The 24,459-nt window shown below is 36.0% G+C and overlaps 1 protein-coding gene across 1 annotated transcript in view; it reads right to left on the reverse strand.

The window, feature by feature from the left end:
- The window catches only part of LOC125193642 (serine/threonine-protein kinase TOR-like), a 30,739-nt gene extending 8,257 nt beyond the window's left edge, over positions 1-22,482 (reverse strand). The window contains exons 1-37 of the mRNA XM_048091481.2: positions 22,021-22,482; positions 21,466-21,804; positions 21,314-21,388; positions 19,002-19,174; positions 18,022-18,120; positions 15,315-15,474; positions 15,087-15,230; positions 14,811-14,980; positions 14,532-14,736; positions 14,210-14,404; positions 12,660-12,812; positions 11,799-11,920; positions 11,555-11,654; positions 11,384-11,479; positions 10,091-10,221; positions 9,142-9,244; positions 8,867-9,049; positions 8,676-8,768; positions 8,459-8,494; positions 7,499-7,597; positions 7,301-7,402; positions 7,056-7,218; positions 6,850-6,974; positions 6,700-6,752; positions 5,519-5,642; positions 5,256-5,423; positions 4,391-4,543; positions 4,111-4,263; positions 3,753-3,824; positions 3,535-3,669; positions 3,387-3,448; positions 3,102-3,199; positions 2,244-2,353; positions 1,534-1,707; positions 1,392-1,457; positions 640-708; positions 412-522 (exon numbers count right to left, since the gene is read on the reverse strand). Coding sequence (XP_047947438.1) covers positions 412-522; positions 640-708; positions 1,392-1,457; positions 1,534-1,707; positions 2,244-2,353; positions 3,102-3,199; positions 3,387-3,448; positions 3,535-3,669; positions 3,753-3,824; positions 4,111-4,263; positions 4,391-4,543; positions 5,256-5,423; positions 5,519-5,642; positions 6,700-6,752; positions 6,850-6,974; positions 7,056-7,218; positions 7,301-7,402; positions 7,499-7,597; positions 8,459-8,494; positions 8,676-8,768; positions 8,867-9,049; positions 9,142-9,244; positions 10,091-10,221; positions 11,384-11,479; positions 11,555-11,654; positions 11,799-11,920; positions 12,660-12,812; positions 14,210-14,404; positions 14,532-14,736; positions 14,811-14,980; positions 15,087-15,230; positions 15,315-15,474; positions 18,022-18,120; positions 19,002-19,174; positions 21,314-21,388; positions 21,466-21,804; positions 22,021-22,143 — 4,737 coding nt within the window. The 5' untranslated portion in view covers positions 22,144-22,482. The remainder of the gene's footprint in view (positions 1-411; positions 523-639; positions 709-1,391; positions 1,458-1,533; positions 1,708-2,243; positions 2,354-3,101; positions 3,200-3,386; positions 3,449-3,534; positions 3,670-3,752; positions 3,825-4,110; positions 4,264-4,390; positions 4,544-5,255; positions 5,424-5,518; positions 5,643-6,699; positions 6,753-6,849; positions 6,975-7,055; positions 7,219-7,300; positions 7,403-7,498; positions 7,598-8,458; positions 8,495-8,675; positions 8,769-8,866; positions 9,050-9,141; positions 9,245-10,090; positions 10,222-11,383; positions 11,480-11,554; positions 11,655-11,798; positions 11,921-12,659; positions 12,813-14,209; positions 14,405-14,531; positions 14,737-14,810; positions 14,981-15,086; positions 15,231-15,314; positions 15,475-18,021; positions 18,121-19,001; positions 19,175-21,313; positions 21,389-21,465; positions 21,805-22,020) is intronic.
- Positions 22,483-24,459: the final 1,977 nt, after the last annotated feature.

Raw genomic sequence — 24,459 nt, forward strand, 5'->3', positions numbered from 1 at the left:
CAACGAAGCTTGAGCTGATGAAATCAATGCCTGGCTTTGAAAAGTTGATAAATAATGGATAAAATCTGAAGCAAAAACAGAAAATCACGAAAATCTAGAACATTTCAAAATCTTATACTCCTAACCGATAGTTATACAAGACATTGCCAGGATGATATTTCATTTCTCATTTGTAATTCATCTAATTACAGTCAGATCCTGTGGACTACTTTAGAGACACTAATGTATCAATTTTAGCTGAAGATCAGAGAACAGTTGCCAAACTTCGAAAAAATTTACAGATCATTACATAAATTTCAATCTGGAAAGAAAAAAGTTATAATAGCAACCATTGTTTTGTACTGGAAACTTTTAAATTCTAATTACTTTCCAAATTGAAAGCAAAAGATTAGTAACTCATTGGTGTCTTACCTCAACATTTCTTTTTGCGCCCTTTATGCGTTCATTCCACATGTTGCGGATAAGAACCCTCCGTCCTTCAGCTACAGTGTTTCCAACAGGAAGGGTACAGTAATCCATAACCTATTACAAAAGTTGCCATCAGATATGTCATTAGGATTCTATTTATTCAACAGTTATGAAATTTTGAGCTATTTGCCAAAGGCAGCAATCAAAGTAAAATGGCAGAATAGCATGTACCTCCTCTAATTCCGACAGTTGCTGAATGCGAACCATATTGCTGTAAGCACGTTCATAGCTTTCAACAACCTAGAATGTGGAAATCGATAAAATTTCAGAAAAAGTAAAATGTAAACTTGGATGGTTGAAACGTATGCGTATTTGAGAATACATCTAGATTTAGCAACGCATAAAGAAATCGTGAAATTGAAGCAAAGCAATATAATGGATATGCATCTAATAAAAACCCAGGACAGAATAAGCATGGGGAGAGTATAACTAGTAAGACCAGAAAGTGGCATATTATACCAAAGATTGTAGAGCATTTTCTCTGATATCATTCTAAGTGCAATACTTGGGGGATGTTCGGTCCCTTAATATTAGATTGGTCGAAGTTTGATTTTGTAACAGCCTAACAGGGGGAGGACAAGACTCATTAGGCAAGACTAATACTATGTGCCACTATCACTGAGATTAAGTAGCAGGCTGATTGCAGTGTGCACCCAACCGAACAACATATAATCCACAAACTAAACACTCCCTTAGTAAACTAATCTTTAGACTACAAGATAAGTGAACTACAGAACTTATTATTATCTTATCAGAGAGCAGGAGATAAAAGTTCGGATCTGCAGTAGGTATAGGGAACATCCAAATGAGAACAGCGATACAAAAAAAGACTAATACAATTTCTGAGAAGTGCAGAATTTCACTATATAAGGAAAACTTGTATCAGTGTATATATGGAATAACAAAGAAAAAAGAAAACTAACCAACGCAGCAACTTCTGTGGCCAAGCATTTCCTTGCTCTTTCAACATATTCGCGTGCTTCTTCATACTAATATGTAAAAGAACAAGACATGTCAGCCAAGCATTTAACACAAAATTACTGAAGAAAAAAAATTAAGGGCTACCTTTCCACGACGGACCAACAATACAGCTCTAAAAAAAGTTCCATTGCTACTCCCATCCCCGGTAGCAGCAGTATTACCCAAGACCCGAAGCTTGGTTTCATCTCCGTCATCCAATCGAGAAACATATTCCGCCATCTGATCCCACTCTCCCATGTTCCAGGCAGAAGTAGCAGCCTAGATTAATAGGTCATAAGCTTAGTAACAGCTGAGGTTGGGAGAAGTTAATTTCTTACTAGCGTTGTTATGACAGATTAGAGTAATTGTGTAATCGAGACTAACAGAAATGTAAAGAGACACAGATTTAAGTGGTTCACCAACGTTGTGTTGGCTACGTCCTCAGGCAGGAAAGGAGTACATATTGTATGTGTTGGCTACGTCCTCAGGCAGGAAAGGAGTACAGATTGTATTCAGATTGTGTTTTCAGATTACAGATTCAAGGCATACGAACAAGCGCATCACAACAAACACTAATTACAAAGAATTTAAGTATGGTAATATAAAAATAGAAGTTAGGTATTACTTGTTTTTCTTTAATTATATGACAGCATGAAGTCCTTATTTTATTTGGATCTCAAATTGATTTAGAATCATGGTTGAAAAGAATGAAGCTGATTTACTCCTGTCCAGGTTCACATCTGAGATATTGACTGGAAAAACAATGACATCATGAGAAGAAACTCCAAAGCCCCAGAAGAAAATAGGAAACAAACCGTTGGTGCCATTTCCAGTCGAGCAGCTGGCTCAGCAGGTGTCCAGTACTCCTTACAGAGATTGTTGAGCTCTTCCCACCGTGCAAGGGCAGCAAGGCATCTCATTCGCCCTTACAGACAAAACATGAATAAATCATGCTATTGGTAACACAAAATCACATTATAAAGCAACAAATGGTTCATGGGATGAAGGCTTGCTAATCTAGCAAATGACTCTTCGTGGTGCATTACAACCAATATAAAAAACATGTCCTGACCAAACATGGGTTTAAAAGCAAAGAGAGGAAGATAGGCATTACCAACGAAAGGCTAGGTTGAGGGAAACCAAAAGAAATGGGTTAATGGAAGTAGCACAATGGAGGATCCTAGCAGTTGTAGTATGAAACAAAATGTTCAGAGTTTCTTTCCCTATTAGTACAGTTGTTAAAGGAAACACATTAGCAGAACTCTAAAGAAAAATGGCTGTCTGAGAGGGTAGGGTCATTGCTGCAGAATCAGATAACTAGTAATATGGTAATATTCTGAAGTCAGCTGAAAGAAGAGCAAGGATTCCTTAAAAACAGAGGAAATTTAGCCAATAAATGGCATCTGGAGGGCCATAACAACGAGACAGAATGTGAATCATTTAATTATAAGGTAAAAGGGACTTGATTTATGGCCATTTTAGGAATCTCAATCATTGTTCTCAATAATATGTTAATCAAGACTTATTTGCGAACAAAGGTCAATATAATAAACTATATAGTATATAATACAACTTCCCTGTAGGCTTCATCAGGAAAACAGTCGTACATGATTGCTTAAATTAAACTAACTTACATGTCAAGCGAATACTCTATTTTATACAGATATACACACCTAGTGTTGCATCCAAAACCAGATGTGGAGTTGATGCTTGAGTGGCTTTTACAGTGTAAGCTTTTAGAGCATCATCCCATCTTTGAAGTTTCTCATACCTTTAAAAAAGCAATTAAGCAACTCACTTCAGTAAACAAAATATGAGCATATACGAGCATATATATTCTCATTGCTAGGATACACGTGCAGGTGCAATACACCAGGTGCAGATAGGGGGGACAAGGAACCTAGTAAACCATTGAAAACAATAAATGGATCTTGGAAGCTGTTATCGATTAAACTTACCACGACTCCTTCAGTTGAACACCCAGATTTTGTTGAGCATATGTCAATATTCCAACCGCAGCCTGAACAGAAGAACACAATTCAGACTTCATAAATATGGTATGCAAATCATTAAGAGATTTGAAACTCCAACTGAAAATGCAGTCACCTCATTTTGGTGTAATTGATTATTTATATGGATAAGGGCCTCCACTACAGCAACAGGATTGCCATCCATCTTATTTGAGCATGCACCTTCAAATTCCATCTCCTTATAGTGCAGAGCCTTTGCAAATGCACGACACTGAAATACACAAGTTATGATAGATTCCTTTACTCAATGTAGTTTAAATTATATGCCATGCAGCTGCTGTTAGAAAATCTTGCCTTTTCTGCAAGGGCACCCAGTAGCCGTATATCAATAGGAAGGGGTCTCTCATCATGTTCCATAAACTCGGCCTAGAATATAAAAGAAATTGTCCAGCACACTGAAAGTTAAGTATACAGCACAAATAGTGGATACAGTGATATTGATGATTGAAGCCATTGTTGAACAACCCAATCAAACTAAGTTTCAAAAATAAATTCTACAATAATTCAGAGAGATCAGTTTTAGTTCTTGATGTAGAGACTAAAGAAAAGAAAATTCAACTTCCCACTGATCTTGTGCCAAGGCCAGCATTAAGCATTTACTTCTAGGGTTATGAAACTGGCAACTGAAGAAGACAAACTGTCCAATGCATACCAAGTTCAAAAGTGTAGCAAGAATTTCAGGAGGTATATTTGGAGAGGAAAATGCCATTTCCAAGCTCCGTACTAGCTGTCTCCGACAAGCCTCATTCAGCTGTGTCCAGCAGCTGACAAAACCAGCAGCAAATAGTTCCCTTCCAACAAATGGCTGCAAAGACAGAAGGAGTTCTATTACTAGTAATCTAATGAAATCATTCCATTCTTTAGTCTATAGTTATAGATTTGCTGAAGCAAGAGCCAGCCGACTACAATACAAAGGAAATAATGAGATTGACCTGCAGCTGGGCAAGCTTGGCACATGTTCTCAAAGCTGGAGAAGGCGATTCCTTCAGTAGTTCAATACTAAAGTGCCTCATCCACTCTGCCCAGTCCTCTTTTGTACTGCGTTGAGAAGCCTCCCCAGCAGCACGTAATCGAGATTCATTAACCTATGACAAATATAAAAGCAACTCAGTTTGACAGCTTCTTGTCCAAAGGTTGAAATGATAATATGAAGCGAAAATTTGCAGACCATAATTTCAAATGAACCAGATCATTATTCTTTTGACATTCACTGCAATTATTTGAAAAAGGATAGAAAACCATTCAATACTTTCAGTTCATAAACAGAAGGAATATAGAATTTTCATGTTGTTACCCAAATACTGTAAGGCTGAGTTGCCCCACCAATAATTTTCATATCTGTCTATACATTTAAAGGCAACATCATAGTTAACTTCAAAAACCTACAGCCAGTTTCTTTTGTGGGGGTCATTTTACGAACTAAGGACAAGAGCTATTGTTTGGTCACTTAAGTGAAACAGTATCAGCCCAAGACCATTATAGCAGCGCTATCCAACAATTCAGCTGTTCCGCAATGTAACTATATAGTTAGCTCAACTTGCCAGGATTGGATACAGTCCTACCAAATAACTCAGTAAAGTATTTAAGTGTTTTAGGATTTACTTACTAAAAAGTTCCAACAGGGATGCGTTGTATTTTCAACAACATCAAGCAATGAGCTACACAATATCATTGTAATCCCCATCACCAATCAGGAAATGAGACAGGTGAAAGGGAAAAAAGGTTAAAGTACAATGTACTACACATAATATAAATTTCCACATAAAATCTGTCACTTCAAAGAAAAGCTCAACGTACCTGATGAGGCTTTTGTGGATCAGATCGACCTTCTTCCTCCATATCACTTAGAGGATCACTGATAACCTCACCAGGGAACCGATAATTTTGTTTCAGAGAAGCACGGTTGCCAAGGATCAACGGTTCCCTTCTCTCCAAGCGACCTTCAATTTCTTCAAAATCCTTATGCTGGTGAAGAAATAAAAAATAATGTTAACAGACAAGAGGATCACCTTAACTAACAAATTATAAGCCTAAATAGGATAAATTCACTTTGTTAGTACCCGCATTCGATGCTTGACCAAAAGTTTACGGATAGAGGGAATGAAGATAGTGAAGTCTTCTCCAAGAGCCTGAGCTAGACAACAAAGTGCATCAACAGCATCCTTTCTAAGCTCGTCACTTTTCCTGCAAAACGGGTGCCTCACTTAAGAGATGGGATAGATAAATAAAATTACGCTGGTACAATGAACCAAATATTCCCTCCATCCCATAAAAATAGGGACTTTGGGGACGGCACGGGTTTTAATGCGAAATTGGTCAAGTAGGAGAGAGGTAGAAAGAAAAGTGATTGGAGTATTGTTAGTGACGAATGGAGCCCACCTTATAAGAGAGAAAAACTTGTCAAAAATAGAAAGGGGCTAATTTTGTGGGATGGATCAAAATAGAAAAACAAGACTATTTTTATGAGACGAAGGGAATAATTTTTAAGAAAAACACTATTTTGATAATAGAGCGAGAGGAAGACTACAGGCAAAAGATAGTAGAACATGTATATGTCACCAAGCACATATAAGTATGCAACGATACCATTTCTTCAGCACTTAGACTTTAAGATTAGACCTAGTCGCCTACACCCAAGATTCCAGATTTCCTCCTCTTTTAAAGAAGGAAGCATAATATTAGTACTATTAATTACTGACTAAGGACTACGTCCATTCCAAAACAAAATAAAGGAGAAACTAATCATATAGCTACACTCTCCAACGATATCTGATACTGTTTTTTACAAACACATGCAACGAGTCATGTTAACTAAAAAGGCGAAACAAACAATTTTTCCCTCCTGAGTAAATAAACACTTAACTTCTTCTCATATTCTGATAATAGCATCTAGCTATCATAACAGCACGCCCTACTACCCTTCAGATTGTTAACCCAAGAATGCCAGCAGTGGAGAAGCAAAATCTCAGGGAGGGATTTTCAGAAAGGTAATAATACATCAATCCAAGAGAAGATGCATGTATCACCAAAACACAGGCAAGCAATTATGATATTACATGATTCATGAGGCAATCATTTTGTAGGAATTAATAATATATCCAGATCTATAAATAAATAAATCTAACAAAATGACTGAAGAAACATATTTGTGCACAAAAATCAGATCTCCACCCATCTTTACACTCAAGTATTTGATGAGTTTAAATTTCAGCAATTTAAGAAAATGAGAGGGAAATCAGACCCATCCAAGACGAGCTTCAAGTGATGCACAAGAGCTGATATGTGGCCTGTGACCTGGTTAAACAGAAGAAGAAAAAAAAGATGAGGTATGATTCAACCATAATCAGAATCGCACTTGAGTTATAAAAAACAAGATGGGCCTAACTTCAACCTGCACACGAGAAATCAACCTAATAAGAGTTCTGATAGCAGCACACCGCACTTCAACTGGAGCATTGGCTTTGAAAATTCGAATAAGAGCAGGAAGTAGTAGATGCATATGCTCGTCCAAGGTTCCTAATAGTTCCAGTCAAAGATTCAATCTTTATAAGATATAAAAGAGCTTTCTGCAGAATATTCTATTGTATAGATACTAACCACCAAAAACTTCAAGAGTGCGAAGAATATCAATGACATAAGTATAGTCTTTAAACCTCTCAGCGTCACTTAGGACTTGAATACATGATGGAAGAATAAAAGGAAGATGAGTCCTAAATTCATCATTGAGAGCCAAGCATAGTTGCTCCAGCAGATGGAGAATCTAGAAACAAAAGCCAAAAACATAACAATCAGATATTAAATCACAACTGTATGCATTAGCAATATGACTCAGTTGCTTTTACCGGAGATCCATGAACTGGTCTGTTAGAAGCAGGGAGAGCGAAGGATGATGACCATAATTCTGATACCAGACAAAACAAATCCGACAGATATTTACGAATATGCTGCAAAAGGAGAATAAGTATGTAAGGGAAACTCATGATAAAAATAAATAAAGAAAGAAAGAAAACATTAGAAGAGATATGCACAATATTGACTACCTGGCGAACTATAGAAACCAGAGTTCCTAGTTTCCATATAATATACTCCTTAAGAAAATCATCACAAGTACGAACAGTATGAAGGAGATCGGGTAGAACCTGGGAGAGTTACATTTACAAAAAAACTAAAAATATGAGGAGAAAGAAAAAGAAATCGAGCAGAACCTACAAAGTAATAGTTCTATGCACACACTATGATACAGCTAATAAAGGGACGATTAATACAATTAACCCCATCTACAAATAGAAAACATGTTAGGCTGTTACTCATAAGTTATGTATGTCCTCTCTGGACTTCTTGGGATCCTACCCAGTAGATCATGTGAAGTACAAGGTAGAAAGAACATTGTCTTTAAAAAAATCACAAGGCATGATAAGGAGGAGAAAGATAAAAAACCACACTCTAGAGAGCAGAATGAAAAGGCATGTATTGGTTACAACAACTAAAAATAATGCATGAGAGAATGCATAACTGAAATCATATCAAAAAATTGTTTTTTGATAAGCAATGAAATTTCATTAACAGGAAGAGAAGGTAGTCAAAAGCATGCACGCAAGAGACAAGATGTCCACGCAGCAGTGTAAAAATATAGCGGAATAATGTGGTACATATAAAATACAATCCGCTAGCAATACATCTATAGTACTCCTAGAATTTAACCAACATTCATTTAGCTACTGAAAGATTCATATTGTTTCTATTTTAGGAGTTAACACTATATCTGCCTATATCACCCGATGTCCATGCACTCACAAAGTACATTTGGAATACATCTCACGATGCTTCACGGCAACATATCTGTTTCGAAGTACCTCAAATTTAAGCCTAACACATTACCAAGAAACAGTGAACAAGACTGTGTATAAGAGAGGTGCATTTGCAAGTAACAGATCACTTTGACTGTAAAACAAGAAGCACTAATAAGCAAGGATTGTACTAAAAAAGAACATTCAACTAACCTTGGGTAAATAAGGAACACAGCCAAGACCCATGGACTTACCTCGCAAAACAAACGGAACAATTCAAGATGCAAAACAAATAACTTAAGTGATCGTAATAAAGCAGCAAAAAGTAACAGAAGAAGTTTCCGAGGAAATGTTGGTGCAAAAAAAAAAACAGAGGCATTGATAATGATAGGAAAACAATACGTCCCATGAATCCATTAAATTAACTAACCTTAAATATGAACATAAGGGATCCAACCACCTTTTGGTGGTAACTAGAAAGTGAAGAATCTCTAAATATCCGCATGAGGGAACTGATAGCAACCTGAATTAGATGCACGTTAAAAAGAACGCAAAGAGCAGCTTATGACTTAGAACTCGTTTTAATGCTTAATAACATGACTTTCATATTCAAATTCTCACAGTAGAATAATAATCTTCTGATGTGGCAAAGGATGGCCACAAATCCGTAGGTAGTTCATCCATTGACCTAATATGCTGACCAGGATCCCCAACTGCACGAGCAACTTCACCATGCGACCCTGGTAAGCTTAGTTGATTTCGCTTATGTGCATGGGGATCTAGAGCACCCATTATTCCAAGAACCTAGAAAAAACCAAGTAGAGCTTAAAAGATACAACACACAGAATATAACGGGTTAAGAAACAAAATATTATTAACATGTCAAAAACGCTTACCTTCAAAACTTCACGTCTCGTAGACCAAGCTAGCTCACCATTGAGTAATTTTAGAAGTAGCCCAAGTAGTTGTGGGTACTCATTATATGGAGTTATAACATAACTGCAAAAGGCAAGAAGCAATGGATGTATTGATCTTGTTATTCCATAAGAAAAAAGTCTGGAATGGAGCTTCTAAATCTGAAGTTAGGACTCTAATGTAGATTTCATATAGTGAGAGAAGTTGTCGGAAAGGAATGCCATTTAGCTCACACAAAACCTCCTCTAGAAATCTAAAAACAAATTACTCAGTGTTTGAAGTTCTAAAGGGAGCTGTGGTTTTAGGACCACTTCTATGGGCATAAACCAACATATGTGGTTCTAAGCTTTTAGCCATGTGCTAGCGCTCAATTAGTGAAAGTAATATGATAAGTCCAATTTTGGCTATCGAAATATAGTTTGTGTTTATCAATTGATTTTGGCTTCAAGCATAAGATTCATTAGTTTCTATCATTATTTATCTTAACAAGTTATCTTTGATAGGAACATCTTAAGCTAATGTTTAGCCCTTTATGGAAATGGGTTATGTGGTAAAAAGTAAGGCTAAATTTAGGATTTAGGCATCAGATCACTTTGGATAGTTATTTCAGCAAATTTTCCTGGTTCTGTTTCCACATTCATTTTTATGAATAAACCTTGATCCCTTTCTGGTTTTCAAATTTCTTTACTGGATTAAAGACATGCTTGGACCCTCACCTCTTTATCACACTATGGTCTGATCATCTGAGATCCATTTTATACATTCCCTTCATATTTCAAGAAGAAAATAGACAAGCATGCATTTTATTGTATAAAAGGAAGATAGACCTCAGAGTGGAAAGTAAACTCGCTTATGAGTGACTGATCTCAACACATAAGGAATTTCATTATAAACCCACATACAAATAAAACTGATAAAAATAAGTCATACCCTGTGCTTTGTACCACTTGACCTAGAGTGGTGACGGCCACTTCACGTTTCATGGCAGCAGCACCATCTAATAAGGCTTCGACAATCAAAGGCATAAGTTCTGGAATATATTGTCTCATTGCAAAGCCACCCTGAAATACGGATGGCATGTAATCACAGTTATACAAAATTACAATTGAACTATTGAAGTACTTGTATTTTGTTCATCAAGCATGTCAGCAAGGATACAAGTGACAGAGCCAAACAAGACAACATGAAATCGCAGTTCTACCAGCAAGCATTAACAAACCCCTCAGTACAGGCTGAATGTGTGAGAGGCAATGGTGTCATTTTAAGATGGGCTCTTCTACAACTTTCTTTGAACAAAAATGAGGTTAAAATTGTTGTGTACCTTTTACTAGTCCTAGAAATGGTAAAATATAACCATGCCACTTTATATAAATTTAAGGCACCACATTTGATAATCCAAACAAGTTGCATAGTCGACTAAACAGAAATTATATCATCCAGGACTTACATAAGATCTTGCCTAATAGTATTAGCAAGCACCTAGATTCTGATCAATCCAAGTTCATCAAATAATAAACTGAAGTCGAGCGTGCATAACAAAGTCAGAAAAATGCCGTGAGAAGCAGGAAAGACTAAAACTACACATATATTCCCTAATATATTTTATACAACCTAACCCTGTCAACCCTTCAAGTGGAATAAGAATCAATTACTTCAATCTGTAACTGGAATTCTGTTTCTTCTGTCAACATATGAAGATTGAGGTGCTCAAATTCAGATTCGACATATTTATTAAAAAGTGCCATGCAGTACCTTTTTAGCTGTTGGCATTGAGTCGTTGAACCATAAGTATACTAGAGTACGATATTTGCACATTCACTATTTCTTTACTTTTGTATACTCAATAATATAACAACCATGAATCAATGATGTCGCTGCTCAATTTTAGTTTTTGGAGAGAGATAATTTGGCTAATAATGGTTGCACTTCGAACAAAATATTAGTAGTAGTTTGTTTCGTTTCAGTTTTACCAAATGGACCCACACATTGATTAAATTTCAAAGTAATTATCAGCATAATAAAAATATAACTCGGACAGGAATAGATTCAAGATGCAACTCATATGAAAGCAACTCAGATACTAGAAATACAGAGGCTATCAGATAACTTAGATTATAAGCTCTTGGGCTTTTTAGAGAAAATAACTATACAAGAAGAAAACACTAAAGCAACTAATGAAACTATTTATTGCATATACAAACATAAATTAAGGAGAATACCCACCACTCTAGCAAGGTCTCCAACAGTTACCAGGACTCCACTTATAATGCCATTATTAGCATTCACCCCAGTTCCCTCATTGAGTTTTGCAATAAGGGCCTGAAAATAAAAGAAATTACAAAAGAGTGGAAGCAAATAAATGATCAAGCTACCTGGGACACAGAAATATCTAACCTTGTGTACTGGAGCAATATATGGGAGTATTAATCTCTCGCAATTGCGAATTAAACACCCCAACAATTTCGCACTTTCTTCTCTGCATTTGCTATCAGCGCTGATAACAGCAGGAGCCTTATTAATGGCATGTGGTAAAATATCTAAGCATAAAGGTAATATGTACAACAGAAATAAAGTCCAACAGGATCAGCAAGTAAAACAGACAAGAGATGTACTAAGTAATTTACGTGTTCAACAAAACCTTTGTTTTAGATATGTTAATAGTTGGATAAGATGGCGACGGAGTGCTGGAAGAACATATGCAGGATTTTTCTCGGAAAGCCTTCCAGCCACTGAAATTGCAAACTCCCGAACTTCAAAATCCTAACACAGTCAAGATGGAGCATGTCAAAAAGTTGACTAACCACTAACCAGAAAGAGGTGCCCATTTACACTCTTCTCAAACCAAAATACCAAATAATCACTGCTTCGGCCACAGTAAAATGGGACATGTCCGGAATTTTAAACAGGATAACTATGGTTCGGTCCTCTCACTTTTCAAAGGGGAAAGTGGAAACAAGGTGCTCAATTTGTCTAAGATCTGAATTACAAACAAACAGAAATCTGGAAGATTCCTAACATGGTGGACTGTATCATGGAAAGAAAATAAGTAACTAAACAGCTGACTAATCATTCAACATTAATATATAGAGAGAGAGAGAGACAGAGATAGAAAATAACAACTAAACAACTACTACCTCACATGGCTATTTAAATGTAAGATGTTTTTCTAGTAATATACTGTCAGGTACTCCAAAGTTAATTAAGCATCTAGTTTGTTGAGGTTCTATTAATACCCTTCAACTGAAACTTGAAAAACCAATTGTCAAGCAGCTCGTGTCAAATCTAAAGCATAAATGCATAAATTATCCAGAGAGTACTCAAAAGCTCGAAGCCTTGTACAGTGACTCATGCCTACTCTAGCTTTAACAGAGAAGAAGTTTAGCATTAGGAACTAGGAGCACCACAAGCTACTTATTACAGACACACTATTGAAAATCATTTCAAAAATCAGGTTGTTACAGAGGACAGCACCACCAGCCTAAGATCATTAGATAAATACCTCATCATTCAAAGCAGCAAATACTGCAGTCAAACAATCAGCCTGTGCAAGAAAATCATCAAAGTCTCCACTCTCATGCAGAGATGAAAATATGGATCGTCGAACAGTAACATCAGCATCAGCAACTGCTGCAATTAGAAGCTTTTCCACAATCTGCACTAGAAAATACCATTAACATAATATGAGAAAACATGGCCAACAGAATATCCAATGTGTGTACTTGATACAGGTCCCAAATCCCAATACAAGAAACTAGAAGTCTGGTATATGAAATTTACTCAAGATGGAGATATGGAATGGCCATGTTTGTCATTATGTTGATTCAGCATGGAAAAGAAGCTGAAGTGCAAAGATTTGTTAATAACAGTTCATGGTCAATAGCAAAATAGTAAGAAATGTGGAAGCACAATATGTTTCCCTTTGGTTGTTCTTAATGGTAATGACTCTGAAAGTAGCTTCTCTGGCAACAGAAGATAATGTCAGTTGCGTTAGTAATGTTGACCGATTATTAAAAAAATCTTGGGAGGACATAGAAGAGATTTCAACGTCTTAGCAATCCCAAATACTCAAGCTCAAATCTCAATTACCACAGAAATTTCAACAGTTTATCAATCCATGGGACGCAACCTAACATGACATTTAGTTTTAGACTTGGCTATAAGGAAATAATGTCATAGAGCTCCCTCTAGTTTGAATGGTCGGCAATACAAGTACTCTGACCTCCACAGAGTATAACACTTAATACCTTGTCTGTAGAGTTAATACCAGTGAGATTATATCACTATCTTTATTTCTTGGAAACCCATTCTTTTAGTACAAATAGAATTCACACGGACAGGGTGTGTTTAAACTCAGAAATAATATGAGTAAAGGATTATTTGCCGGAAATGGTTCCAACTATATAGGCTAAAGTCCCTTAGCACATTTAACCACCCTAAATACTGGAAGAAATATCATTAATGAGTTGTTGCTCATGATAGTGGACCAATACAGTATTAGATTTCAGATATACATCATGCAGTTCCGTAAAACCAAAAGATCGAGTCATCAGCCAATAACCAATTGTAGCAGAAAAGTGAAAAAACATTCGTACAAATTGACCTTATAAGAACCAATAGAGACCAAGTCACCATCAGAACTAGATGAGAAGAGGTTATAAAGTACAAATACTGACACTCAAAAGGTGTTTATAGCTAAGCCAGCAACTTATATCAAAACTATGTAATAAAAACATTCATTAGCATATATAAAGTCGCACTCAAAACATCTCCAGTATTTGCATTTAATATGTGGAAAGGAAGGACACTTGACGAGAAGAGCACAGAAGATAATTCTATGCAATTCAATTAATCACTACATGACATAAATACCATGCTAAAGTAGTATAGCGTCCTGTAAAATTCATTAAAATTAAGAAACTCGAGGAGTAGCATATTCCCAAGGCATGAATATATAATTACGCAATTTCAAAGAGGCCAAAAGAATATAAAGAGCTACTGCATGTGCAAATTTATATGATGAAATTATGATAAGTTTGGATAGGGTTAAACCTCCTCAACTAGGCGTCGCCGCTTTCCACTTGCACGGCTTGTCCTACTAGAACTAAACTGAGCAGCAGAGATGCCAGACAACGAATTTGCCATTAATTTGCAACAACATAAAGCAGCATCTTTCCGTGTACTTCCGTCCTCATCTTCCAAGTACACCACAACAGATTCTCTCGCAAACTCAAGAAGATTGTGACCCTAAAATATTAGCACCTCAACATTAAGGGGGGAAAGGGAAAGAAGCAGACAGATTAAATACAACCAAATAACTTATCAAACTAACTAAGAGAGGGTAAGCAAGTACAAGCAGGTGAAAGAAGAGAACCTTGAAATTAAATCGGGATAGAGTTTGTAAGGCAAGTTGAACAAGAGCAGAACCATTGGGTTCTGATACTTGTAAAGTAGCAGTTGAGCTACTAGTCCGACTAAGAGCAACAGAAGGCCTTGACTGAACTTGTTGGTATCGAGAAAGAACTCCTGAAATGCACTCAAGTAAGCGGACTTGAAGGGTTGGAAGCAAAGATGGAATACTGCAATACAAGAAAACTCGTTTTAGATCCCCTGATTTACACACAAAGAGAAGAACAAGCACATCAGGAGATACCTGGCAGTTATGTTCTCAAGGGCTTCCACTAGGGTGGAAGACAACCCAACTGAAAACATTGCATCCAAGAGACTGCGTACGTGAGGCTCCATAGAAGGCCCCATGGCTTTTGCAATATTTCCAACACATGCCAAAGCCTCCATGGAGGGTCTCCCTCTGCGAGGAGCAATCTAAAGAAATATGCTGCGTTAAATTGTTTATGCTAGATATGCTTCATACATACAGGGAATGCAGCTCAACATAATTCTTAAGATACTCAAAGGTCTTAACTCATACCGCATCACGTAAATGAGATGTTATTGTCGGCAAATAATTAATGAGTTCCCCATCCAATGCACCAGCCATTTCTCCAAGGGCAACAAACCCACTAGCAGCTTCTGCAGGAATTTTGAGGACATGAAGAATATGCTTCATGCAAATCTGTTATATAAAAATATTTATCTGTCAGGCTGATAAACTACAAAATAAACTAAACATAGCTGTTTGAAGGGAAAAATAACTGACCGTCAGATAGTTGGTTACAAAACGATCACGTAGGAAATGAGCAATTCTTGGAAGCAAAGAAGTTATGCTCAGACGAACAAGCCGATCCCGATGTTCTAAATATCGAAGAACAATTTCAGCAACTTCTCTGTATCTGGACATCATAAACTCGCCTGTATTTCTGGCGATTGGAAACCAAAAAAATGGAGCGTTTCAATTTAATTCCGACCAAGCCACCCTCAATAAAAGCAACTTCTGAAAATTACAGTCATCAACTACTCACCATTCACAAAGGAAAAATTAAATAATTATCATCGTGAATGTATAGGAATATATATCCAAATGCAGGTGTAATTGGTTTTCTGGTACATGCGTTTCAATAAGGAAAACAGTTCCAACCAACGACTATGCCATCCACAACATTGGATAAAATATGAAGTCACAATGCCATGAACAGATAGACCCTAGGCACCTAGAAAATGATAAATATACATATAGAGCGAGAGATATACATATAAATTTAAGAGTAAACATCAATCAAAGATTTGACTATATGTTAAGTTTCAAATATGTCATAAACTATTTATAATATCAATAAAAGGACCGAACTACATTTCGAGTCTCAAATAGTATGTCCTAAACTAATGATAACATCAATCAAAGGCCTGAACTATCAAGTTTGTAACAAATACGAACTGAGTTACTATTTATGTCTCATAATGTTGATGTGTGTTTTCAAAATTTTTAATCAAAGCGGATTGGGCAAAAAAGACATTTTGCTCAGTTAGTAAACAGAAAAATCAAAAAGTACAAGTCATTATTACATGATGAAAAATCATAACGCATTTCACATTTATTACAAACTAGATAGTTTAGGTCTTTGATTGATATTATCAATAATTTAGGACGTGTTTCAAATTCGACATATAGTTCAGGCATTTCATTGATATTGCCGATAGTTTAGGGCATTTTCAAAGTTGACATAAAGTTATGGTCTTTGTGATATTTACCTTAAATTTAGAGGATAAAACAAAGCTTGAAAATAGAGCAAACAATGCTTAGATTAAAATAAACAATATAAGTAGTACAAACCAACTAGCATTTCCCACTGCTAAGCAATGTTTTTAATTTTGTAAACCATGTTGTTGCAAACAAAAGGACATATAACTTGATTATACAAATAGAGAATGAAGAAATTTCAAATTACAATACTTAAGCATGTGATGCATGACCAATTAAATGAAGAAACATTCTCAAATCTAGCAAGATGTGTCAATGTAAATCTAACAAAAGCATGCATGTTCCTTTTAGAATGTCACATGCTCCCTCTATCCCATTAAAATTGTTTTCCTTTTTGGGTTGTCCAAGTAAAAATGACACATTTCCTAAAATAAAAACAACACCATTTCTACTTTTTCTCTCTCCAATTTAACTCATAAAACGACACTACATAAAATCTCGTCCGAAAAAGTAAATGTTCATATTTAGTTGGACAGAAGGAGTATATATTATCCTGCCTCTGTCCCAAGGTAGTTGATGCATTTCGTTTGGGCACGGGATTTAAGAAAATTATATTTAAAGGTTGAAGTGGATAGTGATAAAGTATGAGAGAGTAAAGTAAAAGTGAGAATAAAGTATTTTGCCAATGACTCAACTACCTTGGGACAATCCGAAAAAGAATACGACTCAAATACCTTGGGACAGAGGAGTATAAGTTGATATACAATCATGTCTAATACAGGCTTGTCAGATACAAACTATACAGCATAGCATGTACAGAACAATATGAATAACTGAAAGTATATGATACAAAAAATGTTTAAAATCATTGCACTGTTCTCAGATACCTTGAACACTACGTGAATAATTAAATTATACATGCAATATGATTTATGTTCCTATTTGGTAATTAAGACCTAACCAACTATGGAAACATATGATACTAAAAGCATGATAAATAATGAAATTGCTGGAACAGGAAATAAAAATACTTCCTCCGTCCCCTATCTACTTTCTTTTCGACACGGATTTTAAGAAATATAAAGGAAAGTGGGTTGAAAAAGTTAGTGGAATATGTGTTCCACTTTTATATATTAGTTTTATAATAAAATGTGAGTGGAATGCGGGGTCTACCTACCAGATATGGTAAAAAACTGAAAGTGGACTCTTAAGTGGGGACGAACCGAAATGGCAAAAGTGGACACTTAATGAGGGACGAGGGAGTAAAAGATAAATAATCCTCGTAAAACTAAGAGTTCATCCTCTGAAAAGGCCACAGCTATAAGCTGGAGTATACTTTATTTCTTGACACTTCGAAAGTAGGGAGGAAAGCTTTACTTAAAAAAATCTTAAAAAAGACTCCAAATTGACATAAAATCTAAAAAATAAATACTAAACGCCTAATCAAACAAAGACTCTTAAACCAAATCAAACTCAGAGATAAACTTGCCTGTAACAAACTAATAACAAAACTCCTTATGATAATAAAAACTATAAAAATAATATAATAACTAATGAATCTAAAGACTCCAAGGATATCGGAGATTAGCATTTGTGAATTCAGGAATTAGAAATACAATACGTAAAGAAACCACAACAACAAAAAAAAATGTGAAAATCGATGCAGCACAAGCTTGGCCAAGAAGCAAGGAAATTCAAGCATTCACAATTCACAAGACACGGCACATGCCTAACTTCGGCAAACAAGAAACTCATTAGCTGTACCTACCTCAGCAGTTCCCCAACAGCAAGCAGAGAACCATGTATGCTATGTATAGGGGCATTTCTTCCCAATCCATCTTGTGTAGCCTCAAACATGCGATAATACCTACCACAAGATTATTGAGCAAATGACAGTCTAAACTTTAAATAAGCTGAAAGCAATCCACAAGCAAAAAGAAGATGAAAACCTAAGAATCCTATATATCTTTTCTTAGCAGAAGCTATGTGAACAAAGAGACAGTTATTCAAAACATACATCATAATGTGAACATGAAAAGGTCATAAATATGATAAAACAATTAAAATTTCAATGAGTCACCAACAGAAGCAATTTGGCAGTATAAGTAGGGAGTTTGGTAACATATGATTCCATTATTTTCTTAGCTTAGCACTTTGCATGCCTTTGGTGGCTTATTTTCAGCAATTTCATCAATCAACCTACAAAGGAGAAGATTACAGGTGATGAAAGAAAAAGGGTCCAATATTTCATAGCCATATAATGGTTGTCAATTAAAAGAAAATTATGCTTTCACATTGAGTCAACGTCGGAATCAAACTTGACCTCATAATGTGTTCTTATCCGTCTATAAGAAAGAAATCTTACAGAGGCAAAGGAAGACCTTGATACTGTAACCAGTTATCATGAGACTATTCATGTTTCAATGACTAATGATGGATAATAATTCTCAACAATGACAAATTATCACTTATATAAATATATTCAATTTTTTTAAGGAACCAGACATCCAAAAAAAAGTCCAGATAGGAAATATGCCCATATTTTCACTTATACATGTATAACTCATACCAAAAGATCATAATGTGACCTAAAAAATGGGCCAGCAGAACCTGACCAAGCACAGAAATCTCCCCGAGTCAACATGATTAAAGCTTTATAATTTTTCAGATTATCATGGGCGAATGTGCCTAGCAGAAATGTATCGTCATAAATAGTTGAACATAGCATAACACAAAATAAACAATTACCATTGGACACGCCATCGTGTCTCACGCTTCTCAATGACACGGAGGCAAGCACGCAATGCTTCTACAGCACGCTCTCGAACATCTAGTTTTGGATCCCTCAGAGCAACCCATATAGCATCAACAAACTCTGGAACATGCACATTGAATACTGTTGAAGCATTCTCAGCCATTTCCTGTGGGAATGGTTGCAAATATTTAGTAGTATGTCTCAAGGGTCAAGGCATGAAAGTGAAAATCAAAACTTGTGAAGAATGAGCTACTAGAAAATCAAAAAGTCATTGTCCAAAAATGAAGATTGTTAAACTACCGTGTATACTTTCTGCGTAGAAAATAGACAAAAAAAAAGTGAAATTAAACAGTATGAAAAATTAAAACAGTCTTGTCAGACCGAAAACCAAGAGCACCAGAAGATGGACCAATGTCCAAAAGAGTCTGGAGTTTGCAATGGTTTACTCACCACAAAAAAAAGTGCGTATTTGATTTCACTTACACACTATGTAGAAAGGTTTTTAGAAGGGCATTAATTACATATTTTAGGGCAAAATTTGTTTCCTCGCTTTCAATGAAAACATCAAAATGCTCATGATCGTGACAGTGAATTTGACTCATATTCCTTTCCATAAAAACAATAGTGATATTGAGGGTCCAATTTAGGGGCGGCAATTTTTAAAACTATGGCAGTGACAGCAGCAGAGGTGCCGCCTTCCTCTCCGGCTGATAGCAGCGTATCGCACCCCAAACTCGCCTTTCCCCTTTCCACCCATGACCACCAGAGAAGCTGTCGCAGCTTCACCCAGCAACACCGCAGCTATTTCTTATTTCCACCCACAACAATTGTCAGCTTTACTGCACATCGCAGCATCCCCTCATCATCTAACACACTCCCCTTGACTGCGTTGAGTAGGATATATCTGTATTGGTCAAAGATGTCGAGTGCGTTGAGGTTGTGGGCCTTTAATCCGGTGGCGCTGTGTTCTAGCTCCGCAAAAGTGGCAGCATGGTTCCCCCTCCCACCAGCTGACTCCCGAGATGCCTGGCATTTCGCTAACTTCACTCTTTTTCAATTGAGAATGTGCCATCGGAGCCCTCCATTGCCTCCAACTCACCTCACCGTCGGATCTCCCTCTAAGTTGGGCCTCTCTCACAACCACATCAATTCCACGGTCTCTCACCAACCAACCTTACCCAGCATTCGACATCTCCAACCAAGCTTACCCAGCATTAGCATTCAACATCTCTAACCAACCCCACCCACCATATGACATGAGCATGACCGGGCCTTGTAGTGACCCAAGTCAAAGGGGCCTGAGGATGGAATTATCCTGACCCCTGTGCATTATTATCAAATTGAAAATTGATGAAAGTCATTTTTTCTTGAGTCTATTGAACTCGTGAATTCTCTATTTCATTTTCTTGTAGCACGTTGCTCATTTTTAAATAGTTTTATTGACTTATCGCTCGAATTTTCAATCTCAATCATGGCTCCAGACATTCCAGCCATCACCTTCACGTCGAATTCATCTCCATCTTGTTCGTGTCATTACATATAAAACGTTTACACAAGTTCCCAGCCTGCACTTCATTCATGCAATCAGAATTCTGGAAGCATTCTGTTCCAGTTGCTGTTGTGCGTCGAGTGTCTCCAACTGCTTGACGATTTGCTCCAACAAATTGTACTCTTTCTGTCTATTCGTAGACCACACCACACACACCAGGTGTTTGAATGATTGTCGAACAGAGAATGGGAAGCTCCATTCCGTGTACAAAGGTTTTAAATATTTGTGAAACTAATCAATTTGGATTTCTCTCCTTTATATTGTGTGTATTCTGGGCATGAGTTTTGATCCAACCGAGGCTCACATCAATTCAACACCCCTGACCAACCTCACCCAGTATTCAGCATCTCCAACCAACAGATAAAATATCTCAATGAAGAAAAGAAAAATCAAAATTTCAGCTACAAAAGTCAAATAGTCCATTAGTGAAACGAGTAGTCATCCCTTCGGGAACAAGTTGGAAAAAGCATAACAATGGGAGTTATCTCCATTAGTGACTTAGTGTTTGCCACCTAGCTTTTTATACTAATACTACTATACAAAACAAAGCCATATATCACAAACATTCATGCATCATCAAGACACCAACTCCTTTCAATGTTCTTTCTTCCATTACTCACACAAGCAAATGCAATTTATTTATTTTGCGGGGGGAAACTGTAGCAATATTCAAACAATCATAGTCAAAGTTGTAAGCTTCAACACATAGGTAATTTGGTTTAAGAACAATCTGTAAGAGCAGGTGGCGGGACGTACCTTTAAAATTAAAACAGCAGCAAAACGGCGGTATTCAACTCTATCACCGCGAAGCCAATCCAATGCAATTCTTACCTGAGAAAGACAGCAAGGATAACAGGTCAAAATAATCTGAGGTATTAGGCTACTAATCGCAGAAATTTTGAACATACCAGTCTTTCCACTTCATCAGCTGTCATTGCTCCACCAGCTCTCGCCAAGTGGCCCAAAACTTTACTAGCAATAACTAAAGTTTCAGATTCCCGCTTTGCCTCAAATGCAGTTCGCATGTAATTTGCGATTTTTGCCACTTTGACTGCATTCTCTCCAATTTCCACATCTATCAGCTCGTCAATGGCCCTCAAAGCACCCAAATTTTCAGCAACATCACTGCTGTCTAAAAGACCAGTAATACGATCATACAACTGATCCATAAAACGTGAAAACGCTTCACCACTGAGATCACGAGCTTGTTCTTCGACATATCTTCTGAATGCTGGAGCAGCTCCATCCTAACAGACACTTCATTCATCAAAATGTCCAACAGAATTTACATAATTACAAGTAGTATTGTAGTAGTATAATAAAACAAATTAAACAATTTAATTCCTTTAGCATCCTGGAAAACACCCACAACATCGCAAGATGAGGAAATGAAAAACAAAATAACGTTTAGCTTGCAACCTCAAAATACAATTAAGTGCGCAGCGAAAGACAGTTTATCAGACCTTGGGATTGCCGCGGATGGAAAGGTCAGCAAGTAGTCGGTTGAGAGCGTCAAGGTTGCTAGCTCCGGTGGCAGCTGCCGGAGCAATGTAGCGAATCGACTGTGTTGTCGTTGCGAGCGCCATCCTATTTAGTATACATGTATATATGTGCAAGGAGGCTCCAAGAGCAAAATCTCAAAACACGAACCCCAATCTCTGGTGTACAAGAGTACTCAAATTGCGAGTATTTACAGTGAGTAGGGTGAAAATCTTTTGCGGAATCCTCAGAAACCTAACGACGATCTTGTCTCTGTATCACAATCAGGCAGTGAAGACTGAAGATCAACTTGCTGAATTTGGAATAATTTATTCTGGATTAAATTGTAAAACGAGAAAATCATGTAGCAACGCAACGCCCTATTCGATGGAAGCTCTGCCCGTCTACCTAGCCAAAAACCCAGTCCGGATCACCAAATTCTTTTCCTACACCATCTCCTGCTCCACTCCTCATAAACATATACTTATATTTATGAAGAGTGGAGCAGGAGATGGTGTAGAAAAAAAATTAGGTGATTCGGACCGCCAAAAACCACAGCAAAATGATTTCGGGAAAAAGTAAATTGGCAGGCAAAATGATTTAGGAAAAAATTACTGTATTTAAATAATACTATCAAAATTTTATAGTATTTAATTTAAACACTAAACCAAAAGTATAATAATTAGAAATTTCATTAATGGAGTAATTATTAATAATAATCATATTATCAATACTTTTAAAATTATACTAATAGTAAGATTTTTTTAGAAATAATAATTAAAAATATAATAATAGCAAATATTTAAATATTTATTATTATAAGCATAATTTAAAAATTAGATTCATAACTTATTATTTTATAATATCATGGTTCCTATATACTTCCTCCGTCCCAATAAATATGAAACATTTGGTTTCCGGCACTGGATTTTATGCAAGTGTTGTTTTGTGAGTTAATGAAGAGAGAGTAAAGTAAGAGAGAGGGAAAAGTAGAGAGAGTGATGTTTCCATTTTAGGAAATGTTTCATTTTTAGTGGGACAACCCAAAAAGGAAAACGTTGCATTTCTAATGGGACAGAGGATTATTTATTAATATCATATTTGAATACTAATTTATAATTTTAAAATTTCATTAAGATCTTCTTGATTAGTTAGTAAGTATTAATATATAATAAAATAATAATAACAATAATAACTATCATTATTTAATACTATATGCTTCATAATTTAAATAATTACTATAATATTTTAGTAAACAGTAATCATAATAATAATTAAATATAATTATTATTATAATTAGGTGTTATTCATAATTTTTAATTAATAATAAATTAATGTAACATAATAATAATAATAATAATAGTAATAGTTGTATAAGAAAATAAAAATTATAATCTTTCACTACTTAAATATGAAAGAATCCTAAAACTGTGAAAATGAGTATCGAGAAAAAGTTGGGATCAGAATCCTGAAAACGTATACTTCATAATTCTTATTATTTTCCTAATTTGATTAAAAATCAAATAAACATCGGATTCCAACAATTAAGAAATCTGATTACTTTCCTAGATAAAATCCTAACAAACGTGAATATTGTACACACAAGTATAGAGTGTGCTAACTGAAATAGAGAAAGATAGAACAAATATAGAGAAAAGTTATTGTAAATAGGTTAAACGTCATAAATTTATTCATGCAGTGTTTTTTGAAGCAATTTTATTTTCTTATGCAATGTTTACACTTTGGTGACATTCCATAATATAAATTTTATCTCTCTCTTTTATTTTAAATAATACTGTGCAATATTTCCTTCGTTCCACAAGAGTATGGATTTTTAGTTGGGGATTGTAATGCACAATTAATAAAGTAAGAGGAATAGAAAGAAAAAATAATTAATACTCCCTCTGTCCCACTTTAGGAGTCCCAGTTTACCATTTTCGGGTGTCCCACTTTAAGAGTCCCGGTTGAAATATTTCATAAATGGTATTAGACCCCACATTCCACTAATTTTTTTCCACTCGCATTTTATTATAAAACTAATATAAAAAAGTAAGACCCGCATTCCACTATCTTTTTTCACCAACTTTCCTTTATATTTCTTAAAACCCGTGCCAAACTCAACTGAGACTCCTAAAGTGGGACGGATGGAGTATTTGTTAGTGGATAATAGGTTCCACAATTGGAAAGAAAAAAGTTGCAAAAACTAAAAAGTGAATATTCTTGTGTGATGGTGATAAGGCCAATTTCATGCATAGGTTATGGGGGTAAATTTAGTGATTTACATGGTCTAACACATGTTTTAAGTCAGGTGTGTAGAGAAATCCGCCAGGCCTAGGAAGTGAAGGAGAAAATCTGCCAGACGGAGGAATCAAGAAGAAAGGAGAGCAAAAGAACATCATTTTTACCAGACGGAGGAAACTTCT

Source organism: Salvia hispanica, chromosome 4, assembly GCF_029641045.1.
Source record: "Salvia hispanica isolate PSC_SH4W2 chromosome 4, Shi_PSC_v1, whole genome shotgun sequence".
Lineage (NCBI taxonomy): Eukaryota > Viridiplantae > Streptophyta > Magnoliopsida > Lamiales > Lamiaceae > Salvia > Salvia hispanica.